Consider the following 18,672-nt stretch of genomic DNA (forward strand, 5'->3'; position numbering starts at 1 on the left):
CATTTTGATGTGCTTTCGAACTGCTAGGTTGGCAGGAGCTGGGACCGAGCAACGGGAGCTCACCCCGTCACAGGGATTCGAACCGCCGACCTTCTGATCAGCAAGCCCTAGGCTCAGTGGTTTAACCCACAGAGCCACCTGGGTCCCCCAAGCAAACAGTAATAACAATAATTAATAATGTCATTTCAACCCAGCCCTCACAGGAATCTATTTCTCATTTTTATGCTCTGCTTATCCAGCCATTCATCAATCTAACATCCATCATCCAGCAAGTAGATATTAGAAAGACACTTGATCATTTAGTTCCTTTGGAACTCCCTGCCTATTGATATCAAGCAGGCACCTTTGCTGTGCTCGTTTTAGTAGCTGCTGAAAACATCCTTGTTTAGACAAGCCCATCCAGATGCTGAGAAAGTTGATGTGAATGAATTTTAATCTGTTTTAATATTTAACTTTTCTATCTTTTAAAGAATTGTGGCAATTTTTTCTTGTTTTAGCTTTTTGTAAATTGTTTCGATGGTTGGGTTTTTTTAATAAAAACACACACACAATCAAATAGTATATAAATATTATTAAACAAACAAACAAACAAACAGTCCTCAGTGCCATGCTAAATTAAACCAAATCCCCTTTGCTGTTACTTCCGGACGTCTCAGGGAAGGGGAGGGGGCATGTAACACTAATTCACACTAAACAAATGTGAAGGTAGACAGCAACAGACTTGCAGGGTAGGACAGGCTCTCACTGCATATGACAAATCAGAGGGAAGCCCCTATAGAGCTCAGCGGGATTTCCTCTCATGGAAGTCCATAGGATTGCAGCAGAAATGTTTTGTTCAGCCCCAGCCGCAAGGACCCCAAAGTCAAAGAAAGACTGTAAGGATTCTTCTTCCTCCTCCTGCAGCCCCAAATACTCACTGTTGCAGAGAAGGGGCGGTAATACAGTGCCATCGGAGTGCTTTGGATGTGTCTCATGCCATCCCATGGGGGGCAGAAATAAAATAAAAAATCCTCTGGCAGAGATCAGATGAACAAGCCTCTCCCCTGGTTGCTAGGCACCTGTCACTCCAAACAGCAACCTCCGGAGGTACTCCACAAACTCCGGAACCGCAAAGCAAACAGGTGTGCTCACCTGTCCTCCGGAAAAGATTCTAAAGGGCTCCATTGCCAACAGAATCAAGTGCTAATGGGACGCAATGCCAGCTGGACCCTGAACATACAGAGGTTGCCTGCGGCATAAGGGGAAACCACAACTCTCCTGTGGGCAGGGCAGGTGCTGGCAACTGATTGCAGGGGGGACCTGCTGCCCAGCTCACTCCGGGAGCTGCCGTTGCTACAGCACAGCTCCTCATAGCAACCAGGGTGTCAAATTTCCTTTGCCACACACAGGGACACAATTGCTGCACCTGTTGAATGTTGGGTTTGTTTGTTTTTGGACAGTCGTTAAAGGCGCAGGTGCATTGGCAGAAAGCAGAAAGGACTACAAAAGTTGGACTACAACACCTAGAAGGCCCCGGGTGAAAGGATTGAGATGGACTGCAGGAAGGATGCACACACATACGAACACTTGGAAATCAGCAGCCCCTGGCCCCCAGGCCAACGGACGGGGACCTTTGCTGCGATGCTCTTTCTGGGAAGCAGGGGTGCCAACGGAGGTCACTTCTACACCATCAATTGAAAAGAGGACAATCCAACGAAGCTGAACGTTGGGAGATTTGGGACAGATAAAAGGAAGGACTTCTTTATGCAGCACATGGTTAATCGATGGAACTCCTTGCCACAGGAGGCAGAGATGGCTTTAAAGGAGGATCAGGCACGTTTCTGAAGGAGGAGAGGGCTGTTGGTGGCTCTGCTCTTCTTCCGCAATGGGAGGCAGCGATGCTTCCGGATACTAGTAGCTGGAAAGCGAAGGAAGGGAGAGTTTCTCTTGGGCTCAAATCCTGCTTGCGGGTTTCCTTTTGGGGCATCTGCTTGGCCACTGTGAGGACAGGATGCTGGACTGGATGGGCCATTGGCCTGATCCAGCAGGCTCTTCTTATGTTCTTAAGTGCTTCTGGACAACTTTGAATAGTCATGGCTCCCCCTCCAAAGCTGAGAGTTGATGGGAGACTCCCTATTCCCTTCACAGAGCTACAATTCCCAGACTTCCCTGGGAAGAAGAAGGATTGACAGTTAAAACACTCTGGTGGTACAGCAGGGCTCTTTGAAGGTATGGTGGGAGCTGTGGCCCCTGACTGGCCTGGCCTCCATGGGTAGCAGAGCCCCATTGTGTTTCTGCACCCCCACCAGCCAGAGCCCCAAACCTTAACTCTCCTTGTCCTTCTCTCTGACTCAGCGCCAGGCTCCTTTAGAGATGACAGAGTCCCTGCTGCTTAGATGCTGAGCACCAGAGCTTTTTGCTGCCTCAGCACCTTTCTTTGCCATGCGCTCTGCTTCTCATGTTTCAAAGACTCAATTAGGTTCTGAGGCTTCTCAGCGTTTAAACGTCTCCCTCTGGGAATGCGTCAGATCTCCTGGGGGATCAGCTTGGTCTGTTTTGCTGCATCCCTCCTGGATCTGCCTATGGGGGAGAGATTTGCCATGGTTTGCATCGTCTGCTGTGTCTTCTTTCAGCGGCCCAAATGATCTTGTGTTGGTGATCTGCTGCATGCGTCTACTTTGGGAAGGAACGCTGGGAGCTGCTTTCCACTGAATCAGGCCATTTGTCCGTCTAGCTCAGTATTTAATCTCACTGTAAACAAGTGGTCCAGTGACAATAAAGTATTTCTATTCTATTTGCCCCACCTGGAGATGCAGTGAGTGGAGACTGACCCTGCGCAGCACATGCTCTTCCACTGAGCTATGGTGGCTCTTCTTTGGGGAAGCGACAGCCTTCGAGGCATATTTTATTTTTTATATATTTGTGGCATTTCTAACCTCCTCATTGAGTCCCCACAACAACCCTGTGAGCTAAACTAGGCTGAGAGGCACTGGCTTGCCCAAGTCACACCCAGTGCGCTTTATGGCTGTGATGGACAGCCGAGCCAGACCTGAGTCTGGTGATGCAGCCCCTCAGAAATCCCCCCAAGAGGGCTGGAGCCTCTCTCTGATTGGCTACCAAGACAGCCAGCCAGAGGGGGGCTTTCTTGCCACATGCTTTAGACCCAACCAGTTATATTTCCTCTGCTATCGATTTCATTTATTTATTGCATTTATATCCCACCTTTTCCTCCATGGAGCTCAAGGCGGCATACATGGTTCTCCCACCTCCTCATTGAATCCCCACAACGATCCTGCGAGGTAGGCCAGGCTGAAGGGCAAGAGTGACCCCCCCCCGAGGTCACAGCCAGTGAGCTTCCTGGTGGAGGAGGGACTCTCTCAGCTCATAGTCCATCACTGTCCGCGACACCACCCCTGGCTCTCTTCTAGATTTAATAGGTCAAGTGGGACCAATGAAGGTCAAGGGGGCACACTGCTGGGTGTAGAATTGCAAGCCCCTTGTCCGGACCCTCAGAGTCAGGGCACAGAGGAGAGAGACAGAGACAGAGATAAACTTTGCTGCTCACCAACTCCGTCATCCTGTCAGCTGGGAACCTGCTCCGAAGGGCACTTCATGCAGATAACAGGTCATGGTGAGAGTGTCAGGCTGGGCCCTGGGAGACCAGAGTTTGAATCCCCGCCCTCTCAGCCATTAAGCTCTTTGGGTGTGATATTGGCAGCCAGTCACTTGCTCTCATCCTAACCTACCTCGCTGGTCTACTGTGAGGGTACAATTAGGAGGAGAACCACATACGGCACCCCAGGTTCCTTGGAGGAAAAAGTGAGACATAAATGTAATCCTATATAATAAAGTGCAAGTGTCTCTGCGTCCAGATTCCTGTGTCCCTGTGTCCGCGCGGCTGGGGGAGAGGAAGGAAGGAGGAGAAAGGGCTGCTTTCTCCTCATTCGTTCCTGTCCCCCTGCCGCCGACAACAAGGACAGATCCCGGGGTTCGGAGAAGCACTGCGCAAGTGCTTCTCCGAACCCCGGGATGTTCTAGCGCCCGTTTATTCAACGGGCTGAATTACACTAGTACCTGTATATAAATAATTAGTACGTAAGTACATTAAGCCTGCAACTTACATGCGTTTAACCTGCGGATATTCAGTTTTACATGCTTGGCAAAACAATTTTTAAAAGGGTGGGACAGAAAGGGGTCATGCATCTGGGGGGGAAAGACCTTGGCAATCCCACCTGTCATTGAACCCATTGTGTTTTTAACTTTACAACTGCAATTTTGGCTTTGGGTATGATCCCTGGAACGTAACCCCTGTGTGAGTTGTGGGCTTACTGTAATAGGTCAGTAAATATTGACAAGCCAAAGTTATTATAATTTTTTAGAGAAGTAACTCCAAAAACACTCACAAAAAAGAAGCAGCAAATCTGTATCTTTGATAAGGATATGCTTCAGCTCAGCCCAGGGCCGTCTTTAGCATGTCGGGCGCCCTGGCGCCATGGTGCGGAGATCGCTCCGTGGCCCCCCCCGCCCCGTTTCTCGCCGCGGCTGGGGGGCGGGTGCAGCGCGGCACTGTCACGCTGCGCCCCCCTGGCGGCCCGCCGCCCTGCGCCACCCAGCCTTCCCTTAGAGGCGGCCCTGGCTCAGCCAAACAGATAAGCGGGGATGTGGCCATAGATGTTTAATGCTTAAAACCCTAAAGAATTAGCATCATTAGTGATCAGTGACAAAGCAAGAGAGTGGCTTCCTCTTTGAGCCTTGTATGACCCTTGGAGCAGGAACCTGTCCGTCTATACTTCCATCGCTGGAATTGGCACTGCTACAGGGGCCACACAATGCCCTTTCTGCAGCGCCTGCACTTTGGAACTCCCTGCCGATTGATATCAAGCAGGTTCCCTTTGCTGTGTTCTTTTTGGCGCTTGCTTAAAAACAGATGTATAGAATGTGGAGGTAACTTCAATCTGTTTCGTATTTTAACTTTTGTATGTTGTAAAATATTGTTGTAATTGTTTTTATTGATTTTCTTGTTTTTGTAAGCTGCTTTGCTTTTTTTTTTTACAACCAAGCTGTGTATAAATCTTATGAAAAATAAAATAAAATAAAATATATTGATGGTGCTATGAAAACAGAGAGCAGCATTGATCCCCTGAGAGGTGGCCTGGCCAAACAGCACTGTATCTAGTCAAGGGGACACATCCCTCAAGAGGGAACCATGCTTTTGGATCATGAAATCAGACAACACGGTGGTTTGAGCCACATTTACCTCCCTCAGGTCAATCAAGGATTTCTTGGGTTCAGGAGCAATGAAGGATTTCTGGAAAACACAATATAGTTCCCCCTATTATTTTCCTCCAAGGACAATCTTCACGGAAGAAAATGGTTATGAAATCAAATCCACTGAACATGGTGTGGATATGAAGAATGCAGGGCTGGGGCATCTGGTTTCTGAACAGATATTGCTTCTCCAAGAACGCCTTGCATCACAAAGATGTCAAGAGCTGGCCATGCAGGTTTTGAGACACTCATTTTTATTTAATGAGATTTGCAAATGCAGTAAACAAAAGCAAGCAAATGATACATCAAGTTTAAAAGAAATAAGAATAATAACAGTCAAGAGAGTCAAAATAAAAATAAAAAATCCTTCCAGTAGCACCTTAGAGACCAACTAAGTTTGTCATAGGTATGAGCTTAGAGACAAACTTAGTTGGTCTCTAAGGTGCTACTGGAAGGTTTTTTAAATTTTTATTTTGACTGCATCAGACCAACACGGCTACCTACCTGTAACTAGTCAAAATAGTAATACAAAATAGCAGAATAAAAATCATAATAATCATAAAAAAGGTAAAGGACCCCTGACAGTTAAGTCCAGTCGTGAATGACTCTGGGGTTGCAGCAATCATCTCGCTTTAATGGCCAAGGGAGCCGACGTTCCATTGCACGGCACCCAGTATTCCTATGCAGCTTTTCCTGTGAGGCTCACAGCAGTAAAATTTCGAATTTGAATTTTAAAATAGAACAACCCAGAAGAATAAAGTCCATTCACAATAAACTCCTGCCTTGAATCCAAAGGGAGACAAACATTACGCAAGGTGCTGCAGCCTGAATCACGATCCCCGTAGGGTTTAGATGTGTGACACCTGTGTGACATATACAAGACGAACATTTGACCTTCATGAGTCATTACAAGCTAGATACCGTACTTACGCCACAGCGGAGGTCTCCTTGGGAGACGAGTGGTTCAACAGGTGTTTAACACCAAAGAGGTAGGGCCCACAGCGGCTCCCACCTGATTTGGGAACTGCTGAGATACATCCCACGCACGATCATATTCCCTTCCTACAGGAGAAGCGAACGTTGGTACTTAGCATGATAAGTTCCTTCTCTGCAGGAAGAAATATGATCTGGCCCTCCCAGGTACTGCTGTGTACATGGGAGAGGTCATCAGACACAGAGCATGGAGGGTTGGCCATGGGACCAGATGTGCCTCTCCACAATGTTCAGGGGCCTCCTATCTCCATGTCTCTCTTGCTCTTTAGCACATAGCGGGGGGTGGGGGCGTCCTCCTTCTCCTCTTCACCTGTCCTATCTACACGGCAAACTTGGGACGGGAGTCCAGGGAACAGAGAGGCATGCTCCACTGGGACTGCTGAATTTCCTGCTCCTAACTATTTGGTTTCCTTCTTTTTTAGTCTGTTAGTTGTTTATTCCTGACTGTACAGTTACCTAGGTGAAGGTAAAGGGGGCCCCTGACTATCAGGTCCAGTCGTGTCCGACTCTGGGGTTGCAGCGCTCATCTCGCTCTATAGGCCGAGGGAGCCGGCGTTTGTCCGCAGACAGCTTCCGGGTCATGTGGCCAGCATGACAAAGCTGCTTCTGGCGAACCAGAGCAGCGCACGGAAACACCGTTTACCTTCCCGCCGGAGCGGTCCCTATTTATCTACTTGCACTTTGACGTGCTTTCGAACTGCTAGGTGGGCAGGAGCTGGGACCGAGCAACGGGAGCTCACCCCGTTGCAGGGATTCGAACCGCCGACCTTCTGATCAGCAAGCCCTAGACTCTGTGGTTTAACCCTCAGCGACTGTACAGTTACCTAAAGGTAAAGGTAAAGGGACCCCTGACCATTAGGTCCAGTCGTGACCGACTCTGGGGTTGCGCCTCATCTCGCATTATTGGCCGAGGGAGCCGGCGTATAGTTTCCAGATCATGTGGCCAGCATGACAAAGCCACTTCTGGCGAACCAGAGCAGCACACGGAAACGCCGTTTACCTTCCCGCTATAGCGGTTCCTATTTATCTACTTGCATTTTGATGTGCTTTCGAACTGCTAGGTTGGCAGGAGCTGGGACCGAGCAACGGGAGCTCACCCCGCCACAGGGATTCGAACCGCTGACCTTCTGATCAGCAAGCCCTAGGCTCAGTGGTTTAACCCACAGAGCCACCTGGGTCCCCTGTACAGTTACCTACTTAAGCACAAATTGAACTGGAGATAAAGGGGTTGTCCCTGCCCCAGGTATACTCTAAAAAACCCCATAAACAAACAAACAAACAAACCAGTTACTTCCTGCCAGTGGTGAGATGGGCAGTGACAACCCACACAGGATCATACTTCTCCCTACAGAGAAGGAACTTATCACGGTCAGTACCTACATTCGCCTCCCCGCAGTAGATCACGCAAGATCTTGGGTTGTATCCAATGTGCCACTAAGTTAAAGTCACTGCAGTCGGCTGTCCTCCTCCTTCACTGCCCTTTCATCCTGCACTCCCTCTTCCACAGCAGGCTCCCAGGGAGCGGGTGGAGAAATCACCCAGAAGCAGGTCCTTAGGTCCAGCCAGTTCACTTTTCTCCAAGGCATTGTCTCCTCCCTTGCCTTCAGCTACCCACCCACATCCTGGATCTCTTCAGCCATCCCTTCTATCTGGTTGCCTTACAGCTGGGCTCCTGGATCACTTTAGGCCCCATGTAGCATCTCATCGTTAAAGCTATGGTTTTCCCAGTAGTGATGTATGGAAGTGAGAGCTGGACCATAAAGAAGGCTGATCGCCGAAGAATTGATGCTTTTGAATTATGGTGCTGGAGGAGACCCTTGAGAGTCCCATGGACTGCAAGAAGATCAAACCTATCCATTGTGAAGGAAATCAGCCCTGAGTGCTCACTGGAAGGACAGATCGTGAAGCTGAGGCTCCAATACTTTGGCTGCCTCATGAGAAGAGAAGACTCCCTGGAAAAGACCCTGATGTTGGGAAAGATGGAGGGCACAAGGAGAAGGGGACGACAGAGGATGAGATGGTGGGACAGTGTTCTCGAAGCTACAAACATGAGTTTGACCAAACTGCGGGAGGCAGTGGAAGACAGGAGTGTCTGCCGTGCTCTGGTCCATGGGTTTACGAAGAGTCGGACACGACTAAACAACTAAACAACAACAAAGCATCTCATCAGGCAGCGCTCTGACGTTTTTCTCCGAGGAGGCTTCTCCCACACTCTGCTTGCAGCTGCTCCGTTTTATCGAACCACTGGCGGCTCTGTCTGCTGTTGCTCCAGTTTGTCAAGCAGTTGATCCGAATGGCCCTGCTGCTCCATTTCTTCCTGGCTTTGCTGCTGGAGCATCAACCTGAGGTATACCTGTTCTTCCCTTCACCTTGACTCAGGCATGCAGGTCCTCCTCCAGGAAAAATGAATCTCACTTTTGACCCCAGTGTTGCATGCCACCACAATCTCTGAGTGAAGTGAGAGTCCTGGTGTTCCAGGCATTTACCCAGAGTTCAGTTTCCTTGGAATGAGGGACAGTGGAGACTGTTATGTCTTTAGGATATATGGTTTATTTACACATATATACAGCCCGAGCCTATGATGGAGGGGCTCCCAGCATTAACCCCACAAGAAGGTCTTGCTTCTCCCATAGCCACAGCCTTGGATTCAAGCAGGGCCGGCACGTCCTTTAAGGCGAACTAGGCTTGCCTAGGGCGCCCAAATGGAGGGGGCGCTGGCACGACGGGGAATGCTGCTAGCTTTGCAGGACTCGCTCTGCCGCACGGCCGCTGCACCCCGATGCCACCTACCCACGTCCAGGGCGGGCAGCAGCAGCGGCACCGGTGCAGCCCAGGCATGCCCTGAGTGCTGAGGGCAGCAGCGTGTGAAGGACACGTGGGGCGAGAGCAGCCCCTTCCCGTGGCGCACACGCGCCAGAGCCGGGCCTTCGGCTCCTGGCGCCGTCACCGCGCTCTACTTCTTGGGCAGACGGGAGCAGCTGCTGTTGCGTCCGGGGGTCCGTGGCTGAAGCCCAAGGGCGGACAGAGCAACCCAGTCGTCGACGTCACAGGTAAGCGTGAGGGGCACTGGGAAGGGAAGGGGGTGAAGGCTGGGCCAGGCCTGCAGGGAGGAGGCAGACGCCCGGGTGTGTGTGTGGCCCAGGTGGTGATCTCGCCTAGGGCGCAAAAACCCCTAGCACCGGCCCTGGATTCAAGCAGAAATCAAGCATGCATCTCCCACTCAGGCATCTGCCTGCTTCTAACACTCTTTCACACACCTCTGGCTGGCCCTTTTGCTTCTCACCAACAGCCAGGTGAGGGAAGGGTGATGATGATAAATTCCTTATTAATGACTACAAGAAAGTGAAAAGCATTGCATTTCCCGCCAGCCTGAGGTTTATTTAGATTCTAAATATATATATATTCCCACAGCTTCATTTCCCTTTAGTAATTTTGTATGTCTTTCATATGCAAGCAAAGAGAAATTTCCCTGTATGATCCCCCTCTTTTCCTCTCTCTCTCTCTCGTTCATCATATATTTGTTCGGTGTTTTCTCCTGGCACACTTATTTATTTATTTTACAAATTGCTTGGGGAGTCTTTGATGCCTGTGATCAGCTTCAGATGTTAGAATCTATTCATCTTGCCATGCCTGCGAAGAAACTGTTTTACATGATCTCACGAGCCAAGCTGCAAACCCCCACCCCACCCCCACCAAAAAACACCTGGGACTGCCACACATTGGAAAAAGCAGGAGATCCCAAATATTAGAGAATGGCAAGAGAAATTATTTAGTTATTTAGATTTGGATAAATTAACAGAATTAATTAGAGGAGGTAGTAATCAGAAATTTCATCAAAATTGGGGGAAATTCGGCAGATATACCCCCTGCGATGCAGGAATCTCAACTGAAGCATCCCTGACAGATGGCTATCCAACCTCTGCTTAAAAACTTCATAGGAAAGAGAGTCTACTCTCTTCTGAGGGAGTCAGCTCCACTGTTGAATGGCTCTCACCCTCAGAAATTTTTCCCTGTTTTTTAGTCAGAATCTTGTAACTTGAATCCATTGGTTTGGGTCCTCCCCTCTGGAGCAGCAGAAACCAAGCTTGCTCCATCTTCCATATAACAGCCCTTTAGATGTGACAGCTGTCAACTCTCATAACTTTCCTCGGATTTTAAGACCCTCAGCTACTGGCTGCTTATCTTCGCAGGCCCTCAACAAATGGGTTTTATGGAAGCTTGAGCCAGGAACCAGGCTCAGGACGGCTTATCACATGTAAAAATTACATAATTACAAACATAACAAAAGCAGTCATAAACAATAAACAAAACATAAAAAGTAGAGAATGAAATTGAACAATTTCCACATAAATAATAATAAAAGCAAAATACAAAAATACAAAATCTATCTATCTATCTATCTATCTATCTATCTATCTATCTATCTATCATCTATCTATCTATCTATCTATCTATCTATCTAAATGTAGAAGGTCCATGTTTGTTAAAGTCCACTTTTCTCCGAAACCGCTCGACCAATTGCGTTCAAATTTGGACACAACATTCTATCCCACTACCCGAGTGTTTCCATAACCTTAGATTATACAGATCTCATACCGATCACAGGTAAAAAAATCAATTTGTCTAAAAAATAGCGCCCTCCAGTGGACGTCAAAGGAACAGACGCCATAATCCCGCCCCCCCTCCTACCGGCCCATCGAGGCCTCTCCAGAATCTCACTCCATTGAGAGTCAGGCCGGGCCTCGCAGGCCCTGCCGCCAACAGACCAGACGCTCCGAGAGCCAGGCCGGACCGGAGGCTGCGCCGCCGACGGAACCAGGCCGCCCAGGAGGCCACGCCAACATGGCCTACATGGTTCTCCTCTTTCTCACAGAATCCTCACAACAACCCTGCGAGGTAAGTTAGCCTGAGAGGCAGTGACTGGCCCAAGCCCACCCCGGGAGCTTCATGGCCAAGCGGGGATTTCAGCCTTGGTCTCCCAGATCCTTGTCCCTAAAAACACACAAACACCTAAGAAGAGTCCTGCTGGATGAGCCCCACTGAGTCCAGCATCCTGCTACTCAGCTATACAGCTGCAAATAAAGTCTTGTGTGTTGCAAAGTGCTTTATACAAATGTGACACTAGATGGCAATGATGAGCTATGGCAAATTCAATATATTTTCCAAAGCTTTTTTAAAAAGCTTTTTCACAATGGTTTTTTTTATGTGCCTAGATTCCACCCTGTTCTCCCAGTGGCCAACCAGATGCCCCTTATGGGAATCCTGCAAGCAGGATCTGAGCACAAGAGCCATCTCCCTTCCTGTGGTTTCTAGCGACTGGAATAGTTTGTTTGCTTCAAGTGGGCCCTGGAATCAGGGGGAAAGAAAGGGCAGCTGGGTCACTCTTAATGCCTGGCCCTCATTCCGAAGCAATTATGGTCTATGTCTCCCTGGAGAAGAGCAGAGTGTCAGTAACTAGAGGTCACGGAGACACAAGATTTACAGATGCTGCTCCGTAGCCCAAGGCCTTCCTGTGTAAATGATGATGATTCTACCATGCTGTGCTCAGGCATTGCTGTTATCTGCAGCATGCACTCATGGATTGCAGGAGGGCTATTGCCGCTTGACATGCTGATGCTCTTGGCGTTCTACAAAAGCCGTTCTCTGTTGCCTTCTGTCCACAGAATCCCTGTCTGTCCTGGTTTCTCCAAGGCTGGGAACGTCATCAGAAACACCTTTAAAAACAAAGAGCATCGGACCCACAAGTGCAAAGTGTGCTGCTTAGCAAGTGCCAAACACCAACATTTTAACAGATGGAATGAGTGGTTCCACAGGGGAGATTTAGGGGCACACCAGACGCCCCGAGAGCCAGGTCGGACTGGAGGCTGCGCCGCCAATGGAACCAGGCCGCCCAGAAGTCCGTGCCCACGCCCAAGGGCCAGGCCGCCCCGGAGACCGCACCACACCCCGAGAGCAAGGCCGCCCTGGAGACCGCGCCAACGGACGAACCACACTGAGCTGAGTGGAGGTTGGGCCTCTCCGGGGTGGGGGGTGGGGGGAGATGGGGTCGGGACAGATCCCATGGGGTGGGGTGGGGTGGGGTGGGGTGAGTCACAGGGATTAGCCACAGCAACGCGTGGCTGGGTACAGCCATACATAATGAAAATTATTGGGGGGGGAAATACAAAATACAAAAATAATAATATCAATAACAGCAACAATAACCCCCCCCCCTGCAAAAAATGGAACACCAGGAAGATTTTGTCCAACTCTATTTTAAACAGATGAAATGAGTGGATCCACAGCGGAGGTTTAGGGACACACCAGCCCAATTATTTCTTTATAAAAATACTTATTTACTGCAATAGGTGCGGCTTCATGCTGCAGTTAAAATGCTGCAGCACGATTGCTGACGGGAGTGAGGCCCGTGCGCTCAGAGATCTTCACTGGTTCTTGAGCTGCTACTAGGCCGAGTTTAAGGCGTTACTATTAGTATTCAAAGGCCTTAACAACTTTGTACCCAGTTTACCTGTGAGATCACCTTACTCCCTATATATGCCCACTCAACTGCTTTGATCTACAAGATTGACAATGCTACAGGTGCCAAATAATAATCGTTCTGCATTTGGCAACTAGGGTTGCCATCTTTAGTCAGGCAAATTATGGGACAGGTCAGGAGAGGGAATTGGGGGTCTAAAAATTAATTTACCTGGTGCACAAATGACTTCAAAGCAACCATTGCAATGGTGCTTGGGGTATACTGTACAGTGGTTTTTTCTCCACTGGACAGAAGGGAACCAGAACCCCTTTCTCTGGCCCACCCACCTCTGCCCACACCTGAACCCTTCCCACCCCCACTCTCCACCAGGGCCGTGCAAACCCCCCCGCTCTCCGAGTCCAATCCAGCGGCGGAGCTTCACGCTTCAGCACCGGGGGGTGGAGAGCAGGCGGGGCTGATGCACATCCCAGGTGCGTGGCGCGCCACCCGTGGGGGCGTGGTGTGCGTCCTGGGGGCGTGGCGTGCCATCTGCAGGGACATGGTGCCCAGCACGGGCGGGGGGCAGCCGCAATGGCACCCCACCGGGATCACGCTGCTGGGGGGCGGTGTGCTCCCCCAGCACTCCTCTTCCTCCGCCAGTGGTCCAACTCACCCCACCCCCTCTGCCCGCACAAGAACTTTTCCCTCCCACACCAGAAGAGGCCTCTGCAAATCCCTTCTCTCGCTCTCCCCCCCTCCCAGTTTTGAGCAGCAGTTGGAGGAGGAGGAACTTGAATATGTTAAAAAGATGTCCCATTTGAAGTCTAAACAGGACAGGGGACATTTCTCCCAAAAAAGGGATGATCACGCTTTTCTAGGGGTGTGTGTAAGAACCCAATCGTTTAGTGTAGCACTTTGGAACTCCTTTCCGGTGCCTGCTAAAAATGTTCTTCTTTTGGCAGGCCTACGCAGATACTTAGAAATACTGATGCGAATTTTAATGTACGGTATTTTAGTTGATGTGATTTCTTGTTTTTTTTCTTTTTCTAAACCTCTTTGAGGCTTGTTTTACAATCAAGGGGTGCATACATTTTACAAATTTTTTTTAAAATAAAATGCCATAAAAAGAGACTATCAAAGCGGCTTACAGCAATAACACATTGCTCAGAGCACCTTATGTGACAACCATTAAAATACAACCCCGTATGATTAAGCTATACAACAACTTCCACAATGTAAGAGAGGAACGGGGAATCTGCAGCACTCCATATATTGTTGAGGATGCTCAGTTCTTATTGGGCTTTTTTGGAGTTTTATTCTGCCCCCTGCCCCATTTCTCCCACGCCTTACTAAAGGCTTTTTTGTGCCTCTGCACAAGCCTGCTGTTAACTCCCTCTTGTGCACAAGTGATGCCAGTTTGGCTCCACTCAGAATAAGCAAATTTGCTTTCAATGCACAAGATGCCGTGTGCTGAGCCTGTCACCTTGTTTAGGTCCCATAGCCCAAGTTTTAATCTATCAGCTGCTGGCAGGTCCAATTGATGCAGTCGTAACCATCAGATGAGCCACTGATAACCTTGCATCTGTGATGTCCCTGTCTGTTTTCTTATTTGATCCATCCTCTGCCTGCATTGCTCTCCTGCATGCCATTGTTAAAGAGCCGTTTCCTTGAGCCCATTTTCCTAATCCTGATATCTTAATTGTACTGAGGATCACTGATGTTTGCATTCCCGCGGGGCTCCTCTGTTTGGCTTTATCCCTTCGGATTTCCCACAGGATTGCCATAGATCTCTCAGCTAGTGGAGTCACTTGACTCTGATGCTCAATATGCCCCCACCCTCAAAGCAGACAGTAGGGAAGTTCCAGGCCAGATGTTCTAACTACACAATATTGACAGAGAGCCAGTGGTGGTGTAATGTGTGGGATGGAACACTGGGGCAGACAGGTCACAACAGTTCCTAGAGTGTCCACTAAGAGGAACTCACCTGGAGGGACACCTGACTAAGCTCAGTTCCTGTTCCTCCAGATATGCAGATGAGATGGATTAGCTGGCAGACAAAAGCCCCTAGCCAGCAGCCATTCTCTCTCTCTTAGCCATTTCCTCTTCAATTGGAACATATCTCCAGAGAATCTCCAGTTAGGATGGTTCTCCCTCTCGGCCTGCTGCCAAGAGAGAGACCAGATGGAGCCTCACTTTACTAAGTAGACTCCAGATGTACATATTTGTAACTTTTCTATGTAAGCCTGCCTTTCTGAGATTATGCTGTTAACTCAGGATGTCATGTGAGTAAACTCTATCTTATTTTAATACTATTGTGTCGTGTATTTATTTTAAGAGGGAAAAAGGGGATTTGCCAGGAAGTATAATATTGAAGTATAATATTGTTGCAGAGGTTCTAACAAACCTAACGCTCACGCTTTGCTGCGCACAAAAGGGGAATGTCACTCTGCTGATATTGGAAGCTTGCTAACACAAGCTTGGATAGGATCTATCTAATAATATATCCTAATCCACATCCCTAACATTCCTACATAATGGCCAGAGTGCCATAATACTATGACTCATGGACTTCCAATGAAGCTGAGTGTAGGAAAATTCAGGACTGATAAAAGAAAGTCCACAATGCAAGAACTACGGAACTCCATTCAGCAGGAGGCAGCAATGGCCACCAGCTTTTAAAAAAGGACTGAAGAAATTCAGGAAGGAGCAGAGGACAGGTGATGACTCCTAGCCATGATGGCTGTGGCCTGCCTCCATCATTGGAGGCAGAAATGCCTCTGGATGCCAGTTGTGTGGGATCATGATTAGGAAGCTCAGGTCCTTCCTGTGGGCTTCCTGGAAGCATCGGGTTGGACACAGAGAACAAGATGTTGGACTCGATGGGTCAGTGGTCTGATTAAGCAGGGCTATTCTCATGTCCTTATCTATTTTCAGTGCTGGGCCTCAGATCACACATCTGAGCATAGGTCTTCCACCACACTGCTCCACTGACTCACTTTTAAAGCCTCCAAAGAATGGGAGTCCAGCACTTCCGAGAGTCTGTCCTACTATCAAATGGCCCTTCACAGTCGGAACGTTCTTCCTAAGGTTGCGTCAGAATCTCCTTCCTTGTGAACGCTTGCATTCGAGATGGAAGACAGATTCCATTTTGCGAAAACCAACCCATCTTAACTTATGGTTTCAGTGCCTCAAATCAAGCAAAGTTTTCATGGGTTAAAGGATTTCTGGGAAAAGATTTATAATGAATTGAAAAAAGTGTTGAAAAACACTTTTATTAAGAAACCAGAAGCCTTCCTATTGGGCATAGTAGGAAAAGAAGTACCTATGAAAGATGTAAATTTGTTCTTATATGCCACAACTGCAGCCAGAATATTATTAGCAAAGTATTGGAAGACACAGAAGATACCTACAGTGGAAGAATGGCAAATAAAGATGTTGGACTATATGGAACTTGCTGATCTGACCGGAAGACTACGCGACCGGGGAGAGGAGAAGGTGGAAGAGGAATGGAAGAAATTTAGAATTTATTATGAAAAAAATATTGTAGAATTGATGTACGAGGAGAATTATAAGCAATTGTGAAGTTGCAGATAAAGAAATTAAGTGAGATATAATTGAAAATAGGTTAGATATTATAATGAGATGCAAAATTGAGGAAAGGATATTGTAATTAGATTTGGATAATAAGATATAGAATGTGCCAAGAATGATAAGCAATGAACCGTTAGAAGGGGGACCGGGGAAGTCCCCTACTAAAACGAGAAAAAATGATATATATATGCTGATGTTTTTCCCCCGTTTTTTTTAATTTTTCTTTTCTTTTTTAAAATTTTTTATTTCTGAATACGGATGTTATAACAATGTACAATAATATGGATATTATTTCTTTCTTTTTATAAAATTCAATAATTTTTTTTTAAAAAAAGATTTCATGGGTTAAATCCTGACCTTGAGGGTGGCCTTGCAATACCAGTGGGAGAAAGACGACTGAGTGGTGGGAGAGGGACACCCCCAGGGGGACCTTCTGAAAGTTAAAATCAGCCACCCTCCCCCCCCCCCCGGTATTTATTTCCGACACACATTCCTTCCAAATGATCAATCTCATCTCCTGTCCTGCACCTGGGTGGTGTCACTGGGAATTAATTGCCCTTTATCTGGTTAAACTGGAGGTGAACTCAGAAGCTATTTGCCTTCATCTACTGTGAGGCAAGATGGCCTGCAGTCTTGTAATGGGAGCTGGAAGGAGGAAGGAGAGGGAAATTCATGCCAGGGACGAGAACGGTATATTATCCTCCGCATTGCTATTCAATTTGAGAGTTAATTGGATTGTATCGAAAAGCATTTGATCTCGGCTGAGGCTGGCCTAATAGAGACACAGCTTCACTCCGAGTTGCCCCATTCAAAACGGCTGGTTTTGAGGGAGGGCGAAGAGATGATAATCACTGCCACGCCACAGATCCAGCTGCCGAAGGCAGATAGTATATCGAGCAACAGAATAAAAGCCATTGGATTACACTAGTAAACCCTCTGAAGAGACAAGCTCTATCTGGCTCGGGTTGGCTTTGCTCAGCCTGTTCCTCTGAGATAAGGCAGGGGAGGCAGCCATCCATCCTGGGCGGTGTCACACAAACACTCCGATTTCCCTGCAACCTCCCCACGTCCCTCCCCATTCCCCTTTCTCAAAGGGCTAGAACACTGGGAGAGATGAAAGTCATCCAGCAGCTTCCCACGGCCTCCAACCAAACATGTTCAAAGATGCGAGGCGCAGGCTCAGACGTCAGGCTCAAAGACCGTGGCCCAAATAATAAGAGCAAAAGAGGTATAAAGCACAGGCGACGATTAAAAAAAAAGACCAAACATTCAAAAGGATTGTTTGAGGTGCAAAATGCACTACCTAGCACTTTTTTCCACACGACTTTGCATACTTTTGCCTAAGAACTTTCTTAGCATTGAAACAGTGTGGTGAGCCACTTTTAACGGTCATGGCTTCCATGGAAAACACTGTCTGGAATTAACACCTCATTATAGTACAGTAACATATGGAAAATTGTTCTAGTTACATGTAGGTAGCCGTGTTGGTCGGAGTCGAAGCAAAATAAAAAAATTCCTTCATTAGCACCTTAAAGACCAACTAAGTTTTTATTTTGGTATGAGCTTTCGTGTGCATGCACACTTCTTCAGATACACTGGAAACAGAAGTGTCAGACCCTTATATATATACAAGGGTGGGGGTGGGTGGGAATGGGTGATGGGCTGATGGGAGTGGTAAACCTGTGGGTGGCTGTTAACGGCTGCTGATGAAAGAGAAATTTCAGGAACAGACTGGAAAGAGAAGTTTCTGAATTGGAACTCATTACCAAGCTTAAACCCATGGAGCCACCTGGGATGAATAGAGACATCGGATTCTTATCTCATTATGCATGATCAAGCTTTCTTTAGCACCTCAGCCCTTGTCCCCCCCCCCTCCAGGACTAATTGCAGCCATCAGCAGCCGTTAATAGCCACCCACAGGTTTACCACTCCCATCAGCCCATCACCCATTCCCACCCATTCCCACCACCCTCTGTATATATATATAAGGGTCTGACACTTCTGTTTCCAGTGTATCTGAAGAAGTGTGCATGCACACGAAAGCTCATACCAAAATAAAAACTTAGTTGGTCTTTAAGGTGCTACTGAAGGAATTTTTATATGGAAAATTGCATTACATGAACAACTTAACTGGTGCATCTGTTTTTTGAAAGAACGAAAAAGGCAACCTCTTTTGTGGATTTTTATTGAATAAATAAAAAACACAATTTATCTCCTCCACAAATTTTTTGGGATAAATAACTTATAATTGGTTGAAAAATGCTATTGTTGTAATATAGAGTCTTTTATTCTTGGTAGTCCTTGGGCCTCTGATGGTTTAAGTCATATGTTTATGTGGCATTTTCATGTGTGGCTCTGGTTCACCAGAAGCGGCTTAGTCATGA

General features: G+C 47.8%; 1 protein-coding gene across 8 annotated transcripts in view; it reads right to left on the reverse strand.

The window, feature by feature from the left end:
- The window catches only part of CCDC33 (coiled-coil domain containing 33), a 190,115-nt gene that overhangs the window by 33,574 nt on the left and 137,869 nt on the right, over positions 1 to 18,672 (reverse strand). For 7 of the 8 annotated variants that reach the window (XR_015947055.1, XM_060278999.2, XM_088657906.1 and 4 more), the window contains exon 14: positions 5,237 to 5,287. The exons of the other annotated variant lie outside the window; for it this stretch is intronic. Coding sequence is in view for 6 of the 7 variants with exons in the window: in XM_060278999.2 (XP_060134982.1) it covers positions 5,237 to 5,287 (51 nt within the window). In the remaining variant the exon portion in view is untranslated. The remainder of the gene's footprint in view (positions 1 to 5,236; positions 5,288 to 18,672) is intronic. 8 annotated transcript variants of the gene reach the window in all.

This window comes from Zootoca vivipara, chromosome Z1, assembly GCF_965207765.1.
Source record: "Zootoca vivipara chromosome Z1, rZooViv2.hap1.1, whole genome shotgun sequence".
NCBI lineage: Eukaryota > Metazoa > Chordata > Lepidosauria > Squamata > Lacertidae > Zootoca > Zootoca vivipara.